General features: G+C 38.3%; 1 protein-coding gene across 1 annotated transcript in view; it reads left to right on the top strand.

The window, feature by feature from the left end:
• LOC132819445 (ubiquitin-protein ligase E3A-like) overlaps nt 1-19294 on the top strand; it is a 35278-nt gene extending 15984 nt beyond the window's left edge. Inside the window, exons 5-10 of the mRNA XM_060830955.1 lie at nt 540-745; nt 4943-5107; nt 13027-13182; nt 17003-17076; nt 17687-17830; nt 18250-19294. Of these exons, the coding sequence (XP_060686938.1) occupies nt 540-745; nt 4943-5107; nt 13027-13182; nt 17003-17076; nt 17687-17830; nt 18250-18370 (866 nt within the window). The 3' untranslated portion in view covers nt 18371-19294. The remainder of the gene's footprint in view (nt 1-539; nt 746-4942; nt 5108-13026; nt 13183-17002; nt 17077-17686; nt 17831-18249) is intronic.
• Nucleotides 19295-20035: the final 741 nt, after the last annotated feature.

Raw genomic sequence — 20035 nt, 5'->3', positions numbered from 1 at the left:
GATTCTTTTTCAGTATCTCATCCTGGTGAAATATTTTAAATACATTTAACCAAGATCAAAAATCTACTCTCTGATAGTTGCTTTATTCTTTGTTGCTTGGACATGAGAAAATGTTTTATGATAAATATAGGAGTGACATTTTTAAACAGTATTCACTTAAGTGTCTGACAGATCATTATTTGTTTTTGGGCTAGATTCAAATGGTGATGTACTGAATGTACTGAACAACCCTGTTCAAATGTTCACTGTTGAATAATTATTGCCAACTGCGATTCTTACAGTTCTAATGGTATTGTTAGGTAAATTTAAATGGGGTAACTTCAGTAGGGAAGTAAGAGTTTGAATTATGTTTGGTAAAATTACTGACAGGTTTTAATTGTAACTGGGTAATCATACGTTCCAGCAATTAAGTATCATCAGACTATCAAGGAAGATGAATGAATTAAAGTTCCCATTGCCCCACTTATTCAGGTAAGTGGTTAGTTTACTTAAGTTTCCCAGTTGTTGACAAGGAAATACTTTTTTTTTCCTTCTTGTAGGAATGTTTGCTTATGATAATCAAACAAAACTGTTTTGGTTCAACCCTACCTCATTTGAGAATGATGGACAATTCACATTAATTGGAATCGTGCTTGGTCTAGCAATCTACAATCACTGCATCCTTGACGTCCATTTTCCTATGGTGGTTTACAGGAAGTTGATGGGCAAGAAAGGAACTTTAGAAGATCTGGCTGACTCTCACCCAGTAAGTTAATACCAATTTGCTGTTTTGAAGTAATTTTTCATCAAATTCATTTAACTAAAATGCATCGATTACAAGTTTTTTTAAAAATCACAAATCATCAGTGAATCAAGTGGAACTGTGGCAATTAATTGATTTTAGTAAACTAAGCCAATGCAATAGATTGGGTTGGTGATGTATATTAAACTAGAAGTTTAAAATAAAAAGTCATAAGAATCTTTTGTGATCATTGGATATTCCATTTTTTGGACAATGATGTACTTTTAAAGATGTAACTGCTGTTGCAATTTAGGAAATCCATCGGCCAGGTTGTGCACAACAAACTCCACAAACAGCATTGTGATAATGACCAGATCACCTTTTCTGTGAAGTTGATTGAGGGATATATATTGGCCATGCCAACCAGGATAACCCCATTGCTTTTCAAAATAGCACATTGCCTTTTCAACTGGACATAGAAGATCAATCAGGAGTTCTGTTTAGTAACTCATCTAAAATAAAGCACTTCCAACAGTGCAACATTTAATTATTACTGGACTTTAATCATTTTTATTGTGCTAAAGTCTTGCAGTTGAATTTGAATACTTATGACTAAGGCAAATGTACTATCAACATAGCCATGGCTACTGCACACATTATTTAAATGCAATGTTTCTGTTTGTTATTTAAAGAGCATGATGCTATTTAATAAACTAAGTATGTGCTCCATGGAGAATCGTAAAAGAAGGGAACATTACAGAATCAAGAAATGAGGAGGGTAAATCTAAACAAGAAAGATGGCAGAGTCTCATTCTTATTATGACAGATTCTCATACATGTACCTACATTGCACGCTGGAGCAAGGGATTCTTGAATGAGTTTGGCAGTCATTTACTTCAACCAGACTAGGCAAATTCATGATGGGACCCAGCCATTGGAGTTTATTCTCTACCAGCACGATAAAGCTGTTGTCACTCTTCCATTCATACTTTTACAAAAAACTAAAGGCTCATAAAGGGTACTTTTCATATCACTTTCCAACATTGTTAAATATGTATTTATTAGATATTCTGTCAATTGCACATTTGTCTCTTTGAATGAACCAACAGCTGTTAAGATCACAATTTTCAACAGAGCTATCACCTTAGCAATCATGTCAAATAAACAGATGAAATGCATGTGTATTAATTTGTATATGTTGTGTACAGATGTGTAGTGAGTCAATTATCATTTTTCTGAGTTAAAAGGAAAGTGAGCAATGTACTTTTTTTGAGTTCAAAGTATTTCTCAACAATATTAATTTTAAAATCTTCCAATGATCTTTGGGAACGCCAAAGCCATCTTACACAGAGCAATCAAAATCTTTTTCCCTTCTCCCTGCCTGAAGCTGGAAAAATGATTTACATTTCTAATGTCATAACGCAACAATGAGTTAAACTTCCAATCTACAGTCCGTCACTGAGATAGCTTGTTTCTGGCTTAGAGCCATCACTGTTCAACCACCTTGCCTCACTCTACTACTGCTAAAATTGTTAATTATTCTATTGTTACCTCTATACACAACCTCTGTTTTCTGATCTCCCGCCCTCCCACTTTATTCAAACTCAACTAGTTTATATCTATTCCATTACATTTTGTCATATACCAACTCCTGCTTATCATCACTAATCTAGTGGTTCCCTAGTTCCCAACACATTGAATTCAGTGTCCTTGCCCTCATTTAGAATTCCTTCAAGAACCTAACTCTGCCCATGCTTGGTGCTCCGAATCCAGCACAATTGCAACTACTGGGAACTATGACTTTGGACTCTGCTGAAAGCTGCTCTGAAGTTGTAGGACTCTGGAAACTGCAGGTTGTGTCAGACACTGTCAGGTATGTCCCTGCTACATTTCAAATCAGTGTTCTAATGTGGGTTTACTTTTATTTTAAACACAAATACAAATGTTATTTAGCTTCACAAATTGTATCAGGAAGTTTCTGAAAGAGATGAGCTGCACATTGCAATGATAGATCTTTGTTCCATTTCTTTGGTTTGCAATTCTGACAGAGAATAAAATCTTGGGCCCTGTTGTGTGCTGATTCCCTTTTCTGTCTATTTGATTTACTCCTACATTATTGAATTATTTACACCACTTTGTAAGGATTCACCTGCTCATATTGGTGGAGGAGGGGAATCATTAGAAATGGAACATTTGGACTTGTAATGAAAAGATTGAACCCCACTTGTTGCACAATTCTGGTCATGTATTATAACAAGGATAGAGACATTGGAGAGGGGAAAATGCACGAAAACAATATCAGCAATCCATTGGTAGCTTGATGAATATGCTGGATCTGTTTCCCTTTGAAAAGGGTGGCCTAAGTGAGATCTTTAAAATTATGCAGGGTTTGATAGAGTAGGCACAAAGAATGAGCAATACCGATTCACCAAAAAAAATCAAAAGTGGAATTCAGAAAATTCTTTGCCACAAGATTGAGAATCTGAATCTCCTATTTTAGGAAGTGGTTAAGGTAAATCGTATAGATCCATCTCTGAGAAGACTACATAAGTATGAGTAAGAAAGAGTATAGAGGGATATGCTGATAGATGAGGGACAACGTTAGAAGTCTCAAAAATAAAGTAAATGCTACCTTCGGCAGGTTGGGCTGTTTGGCCTGTTCCTGTGCAATGTGTAATGTAACCTCTATAATAAAACAAAAAACTCTGGATGTTGAAAGTTTGCAACAAAAGCAGAAATTACTGGAGAAACTCAGATGGTCCTGCAGCATCTCTGAAGAGAAAGGAGAGTTAATGTTTTGAGTCCACTGACTCTTCTTCAGAACACTAATGCTTGTTTCAAAATTTACAACATGAAAGGGTCTTTATCAGTCAGTGTATATGTAATTAAACCCTTAAATTCAGGTTAAAACATGTATACAATTCTCATTTGCAAAGAGAAAAATGAATGTGCTCCATTCAATAGGGAAAGGAATTAGATTTAATAAGTAGCATTGCAATGAAGGAATTTACCATCATTAGTTATTATTTTTTATATTACTCTGAGTGAAGTTAGACAGCACTTTTAGTGCTGCATTTAAGGATCAATTTTTGGAATGCTGTACATATTGTTATGATTGCAGGTGTGACTGCCCAATCATGTTGCAATCTAGTTAAGGCCCAGTTGCATCTTGTTTAAAGTAGACAATGTTTGAGATCCCAGATAGTTACTAATGAAATGAAGTCCTGGCAATCCATGTATTTTTAAAACAGAAAAATGTTAAATTTCCAATGCAAGGTTATTGAAGTAAAACATTCTGCAATATATTTTTCACCATATTGTTAATTCTTAATGTTAAAGCATGAGATACATATGTGTGAACAGACAAACTGCACTCAGACACCCCACAGAGCATATCATATAGCAGATGTGGTCAAGACAGATTCCATAATTCCTTGGCAACTCACCCAGACGTTAGTGACGCTGGGGTTCTCCAACTCTCACTAAATCTTCACTTTCAAAGAGCTAACCTCTGAATTTCCTCAAACATTGCTCTAGCACAACCGTTCTCAATGATTATACATATCCTACTAATTCAATTTATTTTTCTGTGACAGGATTACACAAGATTCCTAAGGCTACACTTTACCTATTCTCAGGCGCAATTTCAGCTATTAGCATATCGCTAGCTTCACTATGCTGACTCAGCCCCCCAACTACTCTGAATTACAGTATGCTGAACTGTATCAAACAAATAATGCTTGTGAGCCTAGTTAAACCCCTGATTCTCAGCTATCAAATGGCTCTTGGAATTTAATGAGCTCCCAACCCTTCTGAGATAGCAGTACTATAATTGTGTAGAAGCACCTTATTTAAATGCTCCTCTTTCTCCAGCACAGATCCAGGGATATTCTGCTGCCTTCTCAGCTCTTCAGACTATTGACAACAACACCTCTTTTGCTCAGAGCTTCATTGTTCTCTTCCCTTCTGTTTCAATTGGCTCTACTCAACTGAATGAGTCTCTAGAGCTCCGGTTCATTTCAGTCTTCAGCACATGTGCCCAATTCCTTTAAGTGGCTGTGCCCTTCATCTGTAACAAACAACAGCACAAAGCATGCACAGACGGCATTTGCGCACACCCCAGAATCTGTGGACATTTTGGCATTGGAGTTCTTGCAGCTCAAAGTAAGTAATGTTCATGTTTCTTAATGAAATTAACTATTTGAAACTACTTCTTTGTAGATACTATATCGAAGTTTGAAAGACATTCTGGAATATGAAGGGAATTTAGAAGAAGATATGATGATCACCTTTCAAATATCATATAGTGACCTTTTTGGGGTGCCAATTATCCACAATCTGAAAGAAAACAGTGCTGATATTCCAGTCACAAACCAAAACAAAAAGGTTAGTAGGGCTTTGATTATACTTAGCAATCAAGTCTAACTGTGCTCACCTAAAATAGTCAGAATTAAGCTGATGCAATTCTGTGTTCGAATAGTGTGGTGAAATGATGAAGCACAGTTCAATTTTCATCTTACATAATTTTTAATTTCTTCTTTGAGGAAGTATTGAGAGCCTGTTAATGAGTAATTGCTTCCAGGATGTCCTTACACATTAACTCAACCTGTTTACGGTACTGATAAAGTTCTGGAAGTATATTGTCTGGAGGTGTGAATGAAGTGAAAAGATAGACACAGGACAATTTTAGGTTATATGCTTTTTTTAAAAATTCCATCGGGAGATGGGTGTCGCTGGTGGGCCAGCATTTCTTGAACCTCTGAAGCACATGAGCTGTTAGTAGACCCACACAATTGTAGTGTGAAATCCACTTTTTGATTTGAATAACTTGAGTTCCACCTTTCATTTGACACAGGATAAGTGGTAACATGTTAATTATTCATTGTGATTCCTTCCATTGTGATGAAATAGCCATTATATTTCTAGCTAAAATTGTCAGGTTCTGAATACTGATCAGTTAGTCAGTATGCAGGAATAAATTTCAATTTGCATGCTTGTAAATTGAAAGCTGTAACATTTTGTGACTTCTACAAAGGATCTAAGTATAACTTGTATTAACTTGCTGACCTGCATTTTTGATTCTGTTGTCAAAATAACACAATTCAAAGTGCACTATGCTAACAACTGCTCAGAGCTTTCATGATTTTTTGAACATAGTTACTCTGAACATGCATCATAAGGCTGGCATAAGCTAGATGGGCTGAATGGATTGCTTCAGTATTATACTAGCCAAGCAGTTCAGTCCAGAACTAGTTAGGAGTTCAGTTGGAGAAAGAGTCTCTCTCTCTCTCCTTCTGCTCCTCTAATTTCAACCTGTAAACATTTTTTTTTACTGTTTTTTTAAGGGGGTTTTGCTTATTGGGACTGTTGTGGATATTCAGAACAGCATAATTAAGTCTAGGTTGGATAGACGGAGTTCTGTAAGGGCTCTTTATTTTGTTCTTTGTGTTTCATTGCGTAATTTTGTGAATAAATTTCTGTCTGTTTTTAAAATCTAGTAATCAACCTAGCTAACTTACTCTGGGTAATCTTCACTGTACACTTACTGAAACAATTTGCAAAGTTATGATCTGGGTTGCTTGCTCGAAAATCTTTTGATTGGTCTGGCCTAGTTCATAACAGTATCAACCCTTTGACAGTGGAATTAGTTAACGTCTTTCCCAGTGTCAAAGAAGAAATCGGAGGTGCAGTAAAATTTCTACTTTATTCATAACATCTAAGATAACACAATTAATCTTTTGCTCCAAACAGCCTGTTGTAATATTGTTGAATATAATAGGAGAAAAGTGACAAAAAAATTGTTGTAAAATATTTTGCTAAATTATTTTGCACTGTAGTGACTGCTCATGTACTATGCAATAGTAATCAATTTTGAGGAGAACATTTAGGTATCTTGTGGAACTGTCAGCTGGTGACTAGATATTCTTTTTCTGTTAGAGACTAGTCCAAAAGGTGGTACCTGCGATAATGCAGCACTCCCTCAGAACTGTCAAATTTGAAGCAAAGACAATAGTGACAGTACAAGAGAGGATAATGTGGCCTGTTGTGACCACCTCAAATATGTTGAAAGAAAGACACTAGAATACATTGAGCCCTTCGTGTACATTTGCAGTCTCTTTCAAAAGCCCCCATTCACTAGGAGCCACACTCCAGTATTGCAGTGAGCCCTTGACTGCATCAACCAGATAAGGGCACTAGAGAAATCCTGTCAGTAATATCATTGCTGCATCCTCTTAATTCAGTGGGAACACTCTGGAACAAATGCTAGAACCTTCTTGAAGCCCATCCACAAATGATCCATTTGTTCTGACTGCCTACTTTTGGTCCTGTACTCATAAGATATCAGAGCAGAATTAGTCCATCTGGCCCATTTGAATCTTTTCCACCATTTGATCATAACTAATATGTTCCTCAACTCCATTCTGCTGCCACCTTCTTATAACCCTTGATTCCCTCCACAACTCAGAACCTATCTATCTTTGGAATTTCTCATCGGAATTTAGAAGAATGAAAAGTGACCTTAATGAAGCATACAGGTTTCTTAAAGGGCTTGACAGGGTGGATGTGGAAGGTTGTTTCCTTGTAGGAGAGTCTAGGACTGGATAGCATCACCTCAGAATAAGGGGGTCACATACTTATGATAGAAATGAGACATTTCTTCTCTCCAAAGGTAGTGAATCTGTAGACTTCTTTACCACAAAGCGCTATGAAGCTGGGTCATGAAATATATTCAGAGGTGAGTTGGATTTTTCATCAGTGAGGGAGTCAAGGATTAAATGGAAAAGGAGCCAAGGATTATCAGATCAACCTTCATCTTACTGAATGGAGGAGCAGATTGGATGGGCTGAATGGCCTACTTCTGCTTGTATATCTTGTGTCATGTTCAACACGTGGGAAAAGAGACAAGATGTAATAATAAGCTGATTTTCTGGGGCACCCTTGGTTAGTGGTGGCTAACGTAGCTCTTCATAGTCATTACGTTAATGACTATGAAGACCTACGTAGCAGCCATTTAAAGTGCCAACAAGCTGCAGTGCCATAGCGATGAGGTAGAAGTGGAAAGAAGAAGAAAGGAATCCTGCAATCCAGACTGACTACCTCTGGAGACATCCCATCCCAGATGCCTAACATCTGTGGGTCAAGAATCAGATTGTTCAGTGACATGAAGACCCATGACAGAAATTTGCAAACCTGACTAGACATCATTCTCCTGACAGCCATGCCAGCGATAATATCTGAGCTTATTCTCTGCAAGAGCAATTCACCTAGTACCATTCCACTGTCTTTTACCAGTATCCCTGAAATGTTTTTCTCTCTAAAGAGCTATGTTCCTTGTTATTTTGTGAGGGTACTTTACATAGGTGTAGTATCTCTAAACTTCTTTGCATAGCTGCACAAGCATTGCCAAGTTCAAGGTGTTGACTAGTTGGAGAGGAGCAGGTGAAGTGAACCTGTGGAAGGTAGTCAGCATCATTGAAAAGAGTGGTTAAGGTGAGCATCCCGTGGCAGCAGTCAGCATCATTGAGAGCAGCAGCCGATGTGAGGACCCTCACAGAAAAACAGTCTACTTGGTTGAGATCTAAATGAGAATAAGTTTTTTTTTCCTGGTCTATATTTAAATAGGAGTAAGGTATAATGAAAGTAAGGGTCTGTCTTCTGTTTAATTGAGTTATATTTGAGGAGCTCATGCTCATAATTTGAAAACCTTGAACTATGTGAGAAATCCTAGATACTTCTGGCAGTCTAGATGGCCATTAATGCAAGAGGTGCCTCCAGCTGGAGCAATGCAATCTCCAGGTTTTGCAGCTTAAGCAGCCGCTGAATTCATGAATATACTGAATTAATGAGGCTGTTGGTCATGGATAGCACATTTCAACACGTGGTTACCCCACAGCTTAAGGAAATACGAGCAGAATGGGAAAGGGTGACTGCCTGACAGAAAAGGAGTCGGGGAGTGTAGTGAAAACCATTACTGAGTGCATCTCACTTGAAAACTGTTTTTCAGAGTTGGAAAAACCTGTGGAGGCCAAAGTAGTGTGGGTGGTCCAGCTGTTCTGGGAGAAGAAATGTATAAGGGCAATAGTGGTAGCAGATTCAATGGTCAGGGGAGCTTATGCAACCATAGACATGACTCTGATATGGTTTATTGCCTTCTGAATTCCAGGGTCAAGGATGTCATGGAGCAGCTGCAGTGCATTCTGAAGGGAGAGGGTGAACAGCCAGAGGTTGTGGTCCATGTTGGAACCAATCACATGAGAAAAAATAAATTCGGTCCTGCAAGCAGTCTTTAGGGGGATCAGTAGGAAATTGAAAAGCATGGCTTCAAAGATAATCTCAGGATTACTCCCAGGGCCACATAATAGTGACTGATTAGATGAATGTGATTGGATAGATAGTGCAAGAAGATTCCTGAGCCACTGAGACTTTCTTGAGGAGGTGGGAAAGGTACATGTTAAACAAATTACTTCTGAACAGAAACAGGGTGAGCTTTCTCATGGAAGCAAATTTAAACTAGATTGGCAGGAGGATGGGATCCTGTCAAGTAGTTTGGAGGATGGAGAAGCTGAGATGGAATTGGAGGTTAAAATGTGAGTAAGTGATCCTAAAAGGCATGGGAAACATCGACTTGATAAGAAAGAAGTAAGCTTGCAAGACTTAAAAAAAAATTTTAAAGCAATAACCTTAAAGAATAAGACAAACTGAGAACAGGCACATGGGAGTTAATATTTTATAGCTATGATTGAGACTTGACTGAAGTATGGGTAGGATTGGCAACTCAACATTCCTGATTATAGGGGATTCAGATGAAATGACAAATTATATAAAGAGAACACAATGTTGTCAGATTGTTCAAGAAAATAATTATAGCAGTGAGGAAGGATGATATCTTGGAAGGATCATCAAGTGAGGCCATATGGTAGAAGTTAAAAACAAACAAAAAGGGACATACTTTGGGTTGTGTTTTCTAGGCCTCTACAGAGGAACCTTGATTATTCGAACGAAATGGGCGGGCAGTATTTCGTTCAGATAATTGATTATTCGGTAAATTGATTCTCCTCTCTTCTCCTGTGGGGCTCGGAGTTTCTTGAAGTTTCCTTTTTCCTTGCTCTGCCTGCCTTGCTCCCTGTCTCTGTCTCAGGGTTTGTTTCTGAGTAGACACACACTTGTGTGTAAGGGACCTGCAGCTTTGCTGAAACCTCCCGTGCTCTGTCCCCACCCTCATCAGTTCTATGGGGTGGGGGCAGTACGCATTGCTCCCTGTTCAGGAGACTAGGCAGCAACAAACCACACGAGTCCCTGCTCCCCACCCCGTCCAACCCTGCCCTTATTTCCCCCCCTCCCAACCCTGACCCTACCCTCCTCCAGAACCCTGTCCAACATCAGTCCCCCCCCCTCCCCCATTCTCGTCACCGCCCCCTGTCCGACCTGGTCATCCTCACAGTGCTAGGGACCTATATTCAATTCTATAATCAAGAGTGTGGTGCTGGAACAGCACAGCCGTTCAGGCAGCATCTGAGGAGCAGGAGAATCGACGTTGTGGGCATAAGCCCCTCGTCAGGAATGAGACTTGTGGGCCAAAGGGGCTGTGAGGTAAATGGGAGTGGAGTGGGGGCTGGGGGGAAGGTAGCTAAGAATGCAATAAGTAGATGAAGGTGGAGGTGAAGGTGTTAGGTTGGAGAGGAAGGTGGAATGGAAAGTGGGAAGGAAGATGGAGGGTAATGCATTTGATGTGGCCTATGTGGACTTCAGCAAGATGTTTGACAAAGTCTCTCATGACAGACTGGTCAATCAAGTAAGAGTCCATGTGATGTCACAAAGCTGGTCTCTTTTTTTTCCCCAAAAGCTGTTCCTTTTCTTAAGGATATTGTGTCCTTGGTTTTTTTTTCAAAGTGGTCATAAATCCCTCCTGGCTCCGAGATAACTAGTTTGGTACAGAGATGAGAAAGGATTTTGAGAGACCTTTTGTTTATATGTAAACAGATGAGATTTCAGGCCAAAGTGGTGCCAAGTTGGGATTGTCCGTAGTGTTCAGGATGCATTGGTTGGGTGCATTATTCAGGGGTAAATGTAGAGTAATAAGGTAGTGTGAATAGTTCTGGGTAAGATACTCTTCAGAATAGAAGGGAAGCTTAGGGCAGATACGGAGGCCTCAAATGGCAGAGTCCCGAGAGGAGTGCAAAAAGTGCATGAGAACTTAAAGGGAAATTAGAAAATCAGAGAATGTACATGAGAAAGCATTGGCAGGTAGAATAAACATAAAAGCCCAAAGAGTTGTTTTTTTAAAAATATGAAGAACAAAAGAATAACTATGATAAGAGTAGACCACATTAACGACTATAGATGTAATATATGGGTGGACCTGGAAGATGTGGACACTGTCTTCAATGGCTACTTTACATTAATCTTTACAATGGAAAAGGACAACACAGGTATAGACATCGGGAAAACTATGAAATATTAGAAAGAAATTGACAGAGGAAATACTAAAGGATGTAGCAGACCTGAATAAATCTGCTGATCCAGATGAGATGTATTCCTAACCATTGAGGAAAGTAGGGGAGCAGATGTCAGGGGTCCTCCAGCCACAGTTGAGGTACCAAAGGGCTGCTAAAATTTCCTATTATTGAAAAATGGAAGAAGTGATGGACTAGGAAATTGCACACCAGTTGCTCTAACATTTATGGTGGGGAAGTTATTAGAAAAAAATTTTGAGACAGAATATTTCTGCACTTGAAGAGACTCAGATTAATCAGGAATAGTCAGCATGGACTTGGTAAGAGAAGGTTGCTTCACAGATTTAGTGAAATTTGTTTGAGGTAACCAGGAGTGTTAATAAGGATAACGCATTTGATATTGCCTATGTGGCCTTCAGCAAGATGTTTGACAAAGTCTCTCATGACAGACTGGTCAACCAAGTAAGAGTCCATGGGATGTCACAAAGCTGGTCTCTATTTTTTTCCAAAAGCTGTTCCTTTTCTCAAGGATACTGTGTCCTTGGTTTTTTTTCAGAGTGGTCATAAATCTCTCCTGGCTCAGAGATGACTAGTTTGGTACAGAGATGAGAAAGGGTTTTGAGAGACTTTTTGTTTATATTTAAACAGATAAGACTTCAGGCCAAAATGGTCATGTTTTAGAAGTGGGAGTGGTCAGCTCTCTAGTTGAGCAGTTCAGTTCAGAACTAGTTAGGAGTTCAGCTGTGTGGAAAACAGGCTGTCTCTCCTTCTGCCCTTCTAACCTCAACTAGTAAGAAACTTGAAAGGATTCAGAAAAGATTTACAAGGATTTTGCCAGGGTTGGAGGATTTGAGCTATGTAAAGAGGTTGAATAGGCTAGGGCTGTTTTTCCTGAAGCATCGCAAGGCTGAGGGATGAGCCTTTAGAAGTTTATAAAATTATGAGGGGCATGGATAGGGTAAATAGACAAAGTATTTTCCCTGGCATGTATACAAGGTGGTTAAGAAAGCATACTTGTCTTTATTAGCTAAAGTATAGAATACAATAGCAGTGAGTTTATACCGAAACTATATAAAACTAGGACATAGCCAGAGTACTAAGTACAGCTCCAGTTGCCATGTTATAGAGTGTACATTATTGCAATAAAGACGATGCAGAAGAGATTTACCAGGTTATTTCCAACTCTGCTAGATTTGAGCCTTGAGGGTTGGTTAAACAAGCTGGAATTGTTTTCCTTTGCAGAGTGAAGGTTAGGATTAGGATTACCTATTAGCGGTGGATGGATTCCAAGGGGCACAGATACTGTGCATAAGACCATGATAAATAGGAACAGGAGTCGGCTATTTGGCGCCTCAAGGCTGCTGCAACATTCAACAGGATCATGGCTGATCTGGCATTTCTCACATCCACTTCCCTGCCTTTTCCCTGTAACCTTTCTGACCCCTACTGATCAAGAATGTAACTATCTCCCCACAACTCTCTAAAGCAAGCTGTTCCAAAGGCACAGATCTCTTGGAGAAGAAACTCTACCATACTTCAGTCTTAAAGTGGTGCCCCTTTATTGTGAGACAATGTCTGCTGGTCCTAGACTCTCCCATGGAAGCACTTTTTCCATTAGTTGAAGGATTAATAACCAGGTGGTGTTGAACTATGAGAAGAATCAGAAGACCCAAGAGGAAACTTAAGGAGAAATACCTTTGGCTATGATGTAACAGCTATTTGCACACTGTATAAATATTGTTTTATTTTAATATGACATTGATTTTGGCAGGACAGAAAATGTTATTTTATTTTGAGCATTTTTAAGTTAACTGTCTCATTTAGGCTTCTAACATGTCTCTCTTGGTGCAGGAATTTGTCCAACTATACACCAATTATATTTTGAATCAGTCAGTGGAAAAACAGTTCCAAGCATTCAGTCGAGGTTTCCAAATGGTCACAAATGAGTCTCCCTTAAGATACCTTTTCAGACCGGAAGAAATTGAACAGCTGATCTGTGGCAGCAGAGTGAGTATTGTTTACCAGATGTATGACACTCCAATGGGACAATATTTTATTTTGCTAATTGCCATCTATTGACACTGGTGTTGTACAACTGTGCTGTCAGTAAGCCTCGGAGGTGATTGATTCAAAGTGCCTATGACATTCTACAAATCAACTTATTCCACTCCAGGTAGCTGAATGAAATAAGCTCAGAGCCACTTATGTTTCATTTCTTAGATCGGATTTAAAGTTCTCACATTTGCTGATAAAATCTTGTAGCATTACATTTTTGGCACCAAATCAATTGTTGAGGTGTAGCATACGTGCTTATCTAAGTAATTATACTGTTTGAATAGAAAAATGGTGTATGAGTTAACAACAGGTGTAGTCCTTACATTCTCTTGATCCTACACTTCCATTTGATCTGCCTGATAATGGCTGATCTGCCTCAATTCTAATTCCCTGTCAACTCCATATATCCATTGTTTTCTCCAAAGAGAGAAAATCTAGCTTAAGCAGGAGTACACATATTTTTTATTTATAAACCTCTTGGGTAGAAATTCCAAAGATTCACACCCTTTGAAGAAGTTTCTCTTCCTCTAAATTGTAGGTGATTTCTGCTTTATTCTGAGATTTTTGCCTTTGTTCTAGGTTCCCAATCAGGGAAAGCCAATCCTCAGTATCTGTCATGTCCCTTCTGAATCTTGTATATTTCAATAAGATCACTTCTCATTCTAAACTACAAAGGATATGCTCAGGTTATTCAAATTCTCATCATAGGATGGCTCTCTAATCCCAGAAACCAATCTAGTGAATCTTACTTTCTTATCTCCAATGCCATCCAGTAACTAATGGAGCACTACAAGGCTCAATACTGTAGCCTCAGTTATTTACTTAACAGAGAAAATAGGATCAGGAGTAGGCCGTTTGGCCCTTGGGGCCTGCCCTGCCATTCATTATGACTGTGCTTGATCATCCAATTCAGTAACCCTATTTCTGCTTTCTCTGCGTACCCTTTGATCCCTTTAACCTGAAGATCTAACTCCTTTAAGCATTGTGTTTTGGCCTCAACCATTTTCTGTAGTAGAGAATTCCACTGGTTTACCATTGTCTTGGTGAAGAACATTCTCCTTATCTCAGTCTAAATGGCCTATCCCATTTCCAGTAGACTATAACCCGTGGCTGTGGGCTCTTTGGCCATTGGGAACATTTTACCTGTGTTAGAATTTTGTAGTTTCTTTGAGATTCCCACTCATTCTTCTAAAGTCCAATGAATATAGTCTTAACTAGTTAAGTCTCTCTTCATATGTCTGTCCTGTCATCCCAGGAATCAGTTTGGTAAACCTTAGTTCCATTCTCAGACAGGAAGACCAAAACCACACCACACTCCAGGTGTGGTCTCATTGAGGTTCTGTAGAGTTGCATCAAGACAATCCCGGCTGTGTTCTCAACTCCTTTCACTGTGGAGACCTTCCTCACCACCTGCTGCACATGCATGCTTACTTCAGAGTCACAAAGCAAGGAAATAGGCCCAGGTTTCTGAAACTGAACTAGTTCCACTTGCCTGCATTTGGCCTTTATCCCTCTAAACCCTTCCTATCTATGTAACTGCCCAAATTTCTTTTAAATGTTGTAATTGTACCCATCTCTACAACTTCCTCTGGCAGCTCGCTCCATATACGCAGTACCCTGTCTGTGAAATATTTGCCCCTCAGGTCCTTTTTAAATCTATCCCCTCTTTCCTTCAGCCTATGCCCTGTAGATTTGGACTCCTCTACCTGGGGGAAAAGGCCGTGGCTATTCATTTATCCATGTCCCTCATGATTTTATAAGGACATCCAAGTCTCATTGCACCTCTCTTTTTTCCAGCTTGTCTTCCTGTTTTTGCTATCAATGTGGATAACCTCACATTTATCTACATTATCTGCCATGCATTTGTCCAAATCAGACTGAAACGTCTCAGTATCTTCCTCACAGCTCATCCCCTCACCCAGTCTTTGTGTTGTCTGCAGCTCTGCAGATTTGTGAGTAGCTGAGGTCAAAGTACTGATTCCTGCAGCATTCCATTAGTTATTGCCTGCCACTCAGAAACAGACCTGGCCGTTTCTACTTTGTTTCCTGCCTGCCAAACAGTTCTCTGTCTATGTCAGTACGCTATTCCCAAACCAATGTGCTTTGAATTTCCATGCTAATCTCTTATGCGGGACTTAATCAAAAACCTTCTGAAGGTTCACGTTAGTAAACTGCATGGGCTGACTCTCCTTATCAACTGTACTAGTTCGATCTTCTAAATTCAGTAGATTTGTCAAGCATGATTTTTCCCATCTGTAAATCTATGCTGACTCTGTCCAATCCTTCTCACTGTTTTGCAAGTGCTCTGCTATAATGGACTCTAACATTTTTCCTACGACCAATGTTAGGCTAACTGGTCTGTAACTTCCTGTTTTCTCTCTACCTCTTGTTTTAAATAGTGAGGTTACATTAACTACCCTCCAAACCATAGGAACTGTTCCAGAGTCTATAGAATCTTGACAGATGACTACCAATGCATCCACTGTTTCTAGGGACACTTCCTTAAGTACTGTGGGATGTAGATTATTGGGCCTTGGGGATTGTCAGCCTTTAATGCCATCAATTTGCCCCAACGATTTCCTAATAAAACTGATCTACAAGAGTTCCTCCTTCTCACTAGACCCTGTGATCCCCAATGTTCTTCCTTTGTGAGAACAGAACCAGATTTTTGATGTAATTGATTTGCCGTCACTTTGTTTCCCACTATAACTCCCCCTGTTTCTTTTTGTAAGGAATCTACATTTGTCTTTGCTAATCTTTTTCTCAAATTTTCTACCTATTAGGACCTTGTAAAAGTAATACCTGGAATTGAGATATCTTTCCTGTTCTACCATCTGCAAGCAGCCTACAATCTTGCAATTACAAACATCTTTAACATAGTTTTGTTTTAGCACATTCAGTTTCACAGTGTCTAAAACCCTAATTGACAGGGTAATCAAACAAAGCCAGCAGCCTCCCCTTCAATTTGATCCCTAAATTTTAACTTCCCAGCATTAACTTCAAGAATGTCAAGCAATTGCAAATAATCTTAAAGGAACAGAAACCTCTACTTTATTTTATTTTGTGCAGTATAATATTCCTGTCCTTTATATAAGAAGCACATCATCTGACTTAGTGAGGACTGTGGCCACGATCATTCAATTCTGTTAAATAACATTTGCTGATCACTTTGTTTTTCAACTCTGTAAGAACTGATTGATAAGCACATAATAGAGATTTTATTGCCATATTCATATGCTCATTACTTGCATGAAGAATTCTTAATTAACAATTGACACACATCCTTTGTGTTAAGTTAAACTTGAGCTCAATAATACCTTTTTCAAAGTGTCTAAGCACCAATTGCCTCCAAATGTCACAAGTTCTCTGTGCATCAACATTTTTGAATTCTGTCATTTTCAAAGTCTCCTGCACTTTCATTTTATTTTATCTTGGCAAACTACTCCAGCTTTATGTCCTAGTTCTACCTTCTGGCTAGATTACCCTTGATCTTCCTTTTAACTTCAGAAATCCCTCAGCACTCTCCTGGCACAATTCTTAAGTCAGATGAACACATGTCTAGACCACATTCCCTTGCTACCGACCTCAGTAGTTTCAAAACCTTTTCAAAATTTTCTGTCATCTGATTTCTTCATTTTTCTTCTTTGTTCCTATCTTCTATTCAATGTTGTTTCTTGTTCTCTTGCAAAGAAGTATTTGTTTCGGTATTCTGCAGCATAGTTACGTGGCAATTGAGTTGATGCTTACAATCTACAGTTTCATTATGTTTCAGAATCTGGATTTTCATGCACTTGAAGAGGCTACAGAGTATGATGGAGGATTTACGAAAGAATCTAGGATAATAAGGTAATTGTTTTGTCTTCTCTCAATGATATGTTGTTTTCTGTACTTTCCATATCACCTGTCCAAGCCATGTTCTACATTAGGTTTTAACTCCATCCTTAGAGGCATGCAACAGTTTAATTAATAATGTATATATATGAAACCTATAATGCTTTTTACTATACGAGTCTCAGTTTTTTCACTCACTTGTCATAGCATGACAGAGTATTATTTTTTCCGTTTAAAAATAATCTGTTGGGAGGGAGATCGTGTAATGTATTCCCTAGAAAATTAGTCTGCTTTCGAAATATACTTTTATTTTGAATCAAAATGAACCAGCAGCTTTTTCACTTTTTTTTAATGTTGTTGTGTATGATAGAATTAGCTCTTTAATATGACAAAACATGGACTTGGATAAAATATTGATCACATGTTTTATTTAATTTTATCCCAAATTTATCCAACTCAGTAAGCTCAAATGTAATACAGTAAGTGCAGCATGAGCAATCTGAATCCTGGCGATTAGTGCACAAAATATACTAATGCGTGAACAGCACAGGAGTATGATTAGAAGTACCAAATAACTGCTTAATTTTTTTTTCACTGAATCTCCTCCTCTTAAATGCTGTTATAGAGATTTCTGGGGGATAACCCACAGTCTGTCAGAAGAACAGAAGCGTCAGTTTCTGCAATTCACTACAGGTTCTGATCGGGCTCCTGTAGGCGGTCTTGGCAAAATTAAGTTGATCATAACTAAGAATGGACCAGATTCAGACAGGTATGTTTTAGGTTAATATGTTTCCTGTGAACAGTTTGTTTTTAGGAAGAGTTCAATTAGAAATTACAATTGGCAAAAATCTATGTAAATAACTTTGTTGGAGGGACGCAAATATCATTTCAAATTGTAATACGTTCATTGAGTTACTTTTACTACAGTATTTAAACAGGTGATTTGAGCCATTTGATCAATTCTGATGTTATTACTGCATTTGCCTCACCCTACCCCTTTTCATGTTCTATAAACGTGTTCTGTAGAACAGTGAGTAAGACACAAGTGATGTTTTATGTATATTTTCCTCAACACATTTGAGGCTTATTTAAAACAAGCGCATTACATAATACTGAAATTATTCTTCCATGAGAATTTGGAATTATTAATTCTAAATGTTCATGACTATTCTTTCTTCCCCCAAATAGGCTACCAACAACACATACGTGCTTTAATGTACTCCTGCTACCAGACTACTCAAGCAAAGACAAGCTCAAGGAAAGGCTCCTTAAAGCAATCACATACTCAAAAGGCTTTGGCATGCTGTAATTAATTTGTGGCAATGCAAGCAACCTCATAAGCCTAACTTAAAGAAAGGTGCAAAAACCCCTGCTGAAATATAGACTAGTCAGTTATGTGTTCAGAAAAATGTCAAATTATAATATTAAATGTTATGAGTTGGCTCCCTGTACACCAGCATAAATGATAGGGGCGAGCCCACCTACACATAGCATTAAGTTGGGCAATATGCTACAGGTAAGGGTCCTTTCATTAGTATGAGACAGGACTTCCATCTGTCTTCAGCATAACGTTGAGTTGTCAGTCAAGCAGTGGCTGACAGCTGTGAACACTGGTAATGCCATCTGGAGCAGTGGTCACTGCAGTTTATAAAAAAAGAGATGGTGTTAAAATCTTTTTTTCATTCTCTGGCACTTTCATTTCTATCCTAATCCCTCCTCCTCTCCCCCACCCCCCCAAAAAAAAACTGGATATGATGAGATAAGGCTATTTAACATTTTATGTGGGTGAAAATATTGGAGAATTTTTTTTCCAGTTTAATGAAGTCATAAATGAAGGTGTGTTTTTAAACTAAACCACTGCCAGTCTTCCTGTACCTCAAGGTTTTTCCTATCTATTTTACTTTGATATATTGAGGGATGGTAGTCACTATCTTATATATTTTTATGCTTGATTTTCCCAAAGGTGATGTGCATTCACACAAGTATCAAGCCACTTTGTTAGGAGGCCTGAACTGCATGTTACTAATCTTGTTTCATAGTAAATACTATGGTGTGTTGTATGATTAAACATCAAAATATTGTGACTTAAAAGAAATCATTTGGACTTTCTGATCTTTGCCCATTAATAAAATGAGAATCATGTCACATGATACATAGTTGTATTTAATGTATAAATAAAATTGAGAACAGGATGTATAATGATTATGTAGACAGTACATGATTGAGGTGTGTAAAATAGAGTATTGATCTATAATGTTTGAATTAAAATGGTGTCATGTAGCATCTTGCATTAATGTTTGTATGCTGTCTTCTTTAAATTACTGACAATTGTTAAATTAATAACAGTTGGGAAAGGGAAGAAATTTAGGTATGCTGCCTGTTTGTCGTTAACAATCATCTGACCATTATATTTTTCTCTCATTCATCTTTGCCATTGAAAATAAAATCTAGGATCAATTACACTTTAATATCTTAATTTCCTCCAACAAAAGTACCTAATTTGTTCCATGAACGAGTGAAGGGTTTAGACTCTGGAAAACATGATTCTGCAAATTGGTGGCTTTAATGTTAGAAACAAGAAAAATTAGGTGCAACAAACTCAGGTCAGCCTGAGTTATCTCAGGTAATTTTAAGAATTTATAAGCTAATCAGAATATATGCAGAAAGAATGTTTTGTCTGGCTCAGAGTGAGGGAGGGACTGGAGACCCACCTCCAGACTAAGAGGCAAGCCATTTAGGACTGAACAGAGGAGGGATTTCTTCAGAAGTCAGTGAACCTTTGGAATTCTTTATTCCCAAGAGGAATGGAAGATGAATCATTGAGCAAGTTCAAGAGAGAAAACTATAGATTTCTGGATACTGATCATGTCAAGGAATATGAAGATAGTTCAGAAAAATAGTGTTGCGGTAGATTGCTCATAATCTAAAATGTTGGAATTGAATGGTCTACTCCTACTGCTATGTCCCTAATTGG

Source organism: Hemiscyllium ocellatum, chromosome 1 (assembly GCF_020745735.1).
Source record: "Hemiscyllium ocellatum isolate sHemOce1 chromosome 1, sHemOce1.pat.X.cur, whole genome shotgun sequence".
NCBI classification, from domain to species: Eukaryota; Metazoa; Chordata; class Chondrichthyes; order Orectolobiformes; family Hemiscylliidae; genus Hemiscyllium; species Hemiscyllium ocellatum.
Note: the sequence above shows the minus strand (reverse complement) of the source record. Positions and strands in the feature narration are given on the sequence as shown.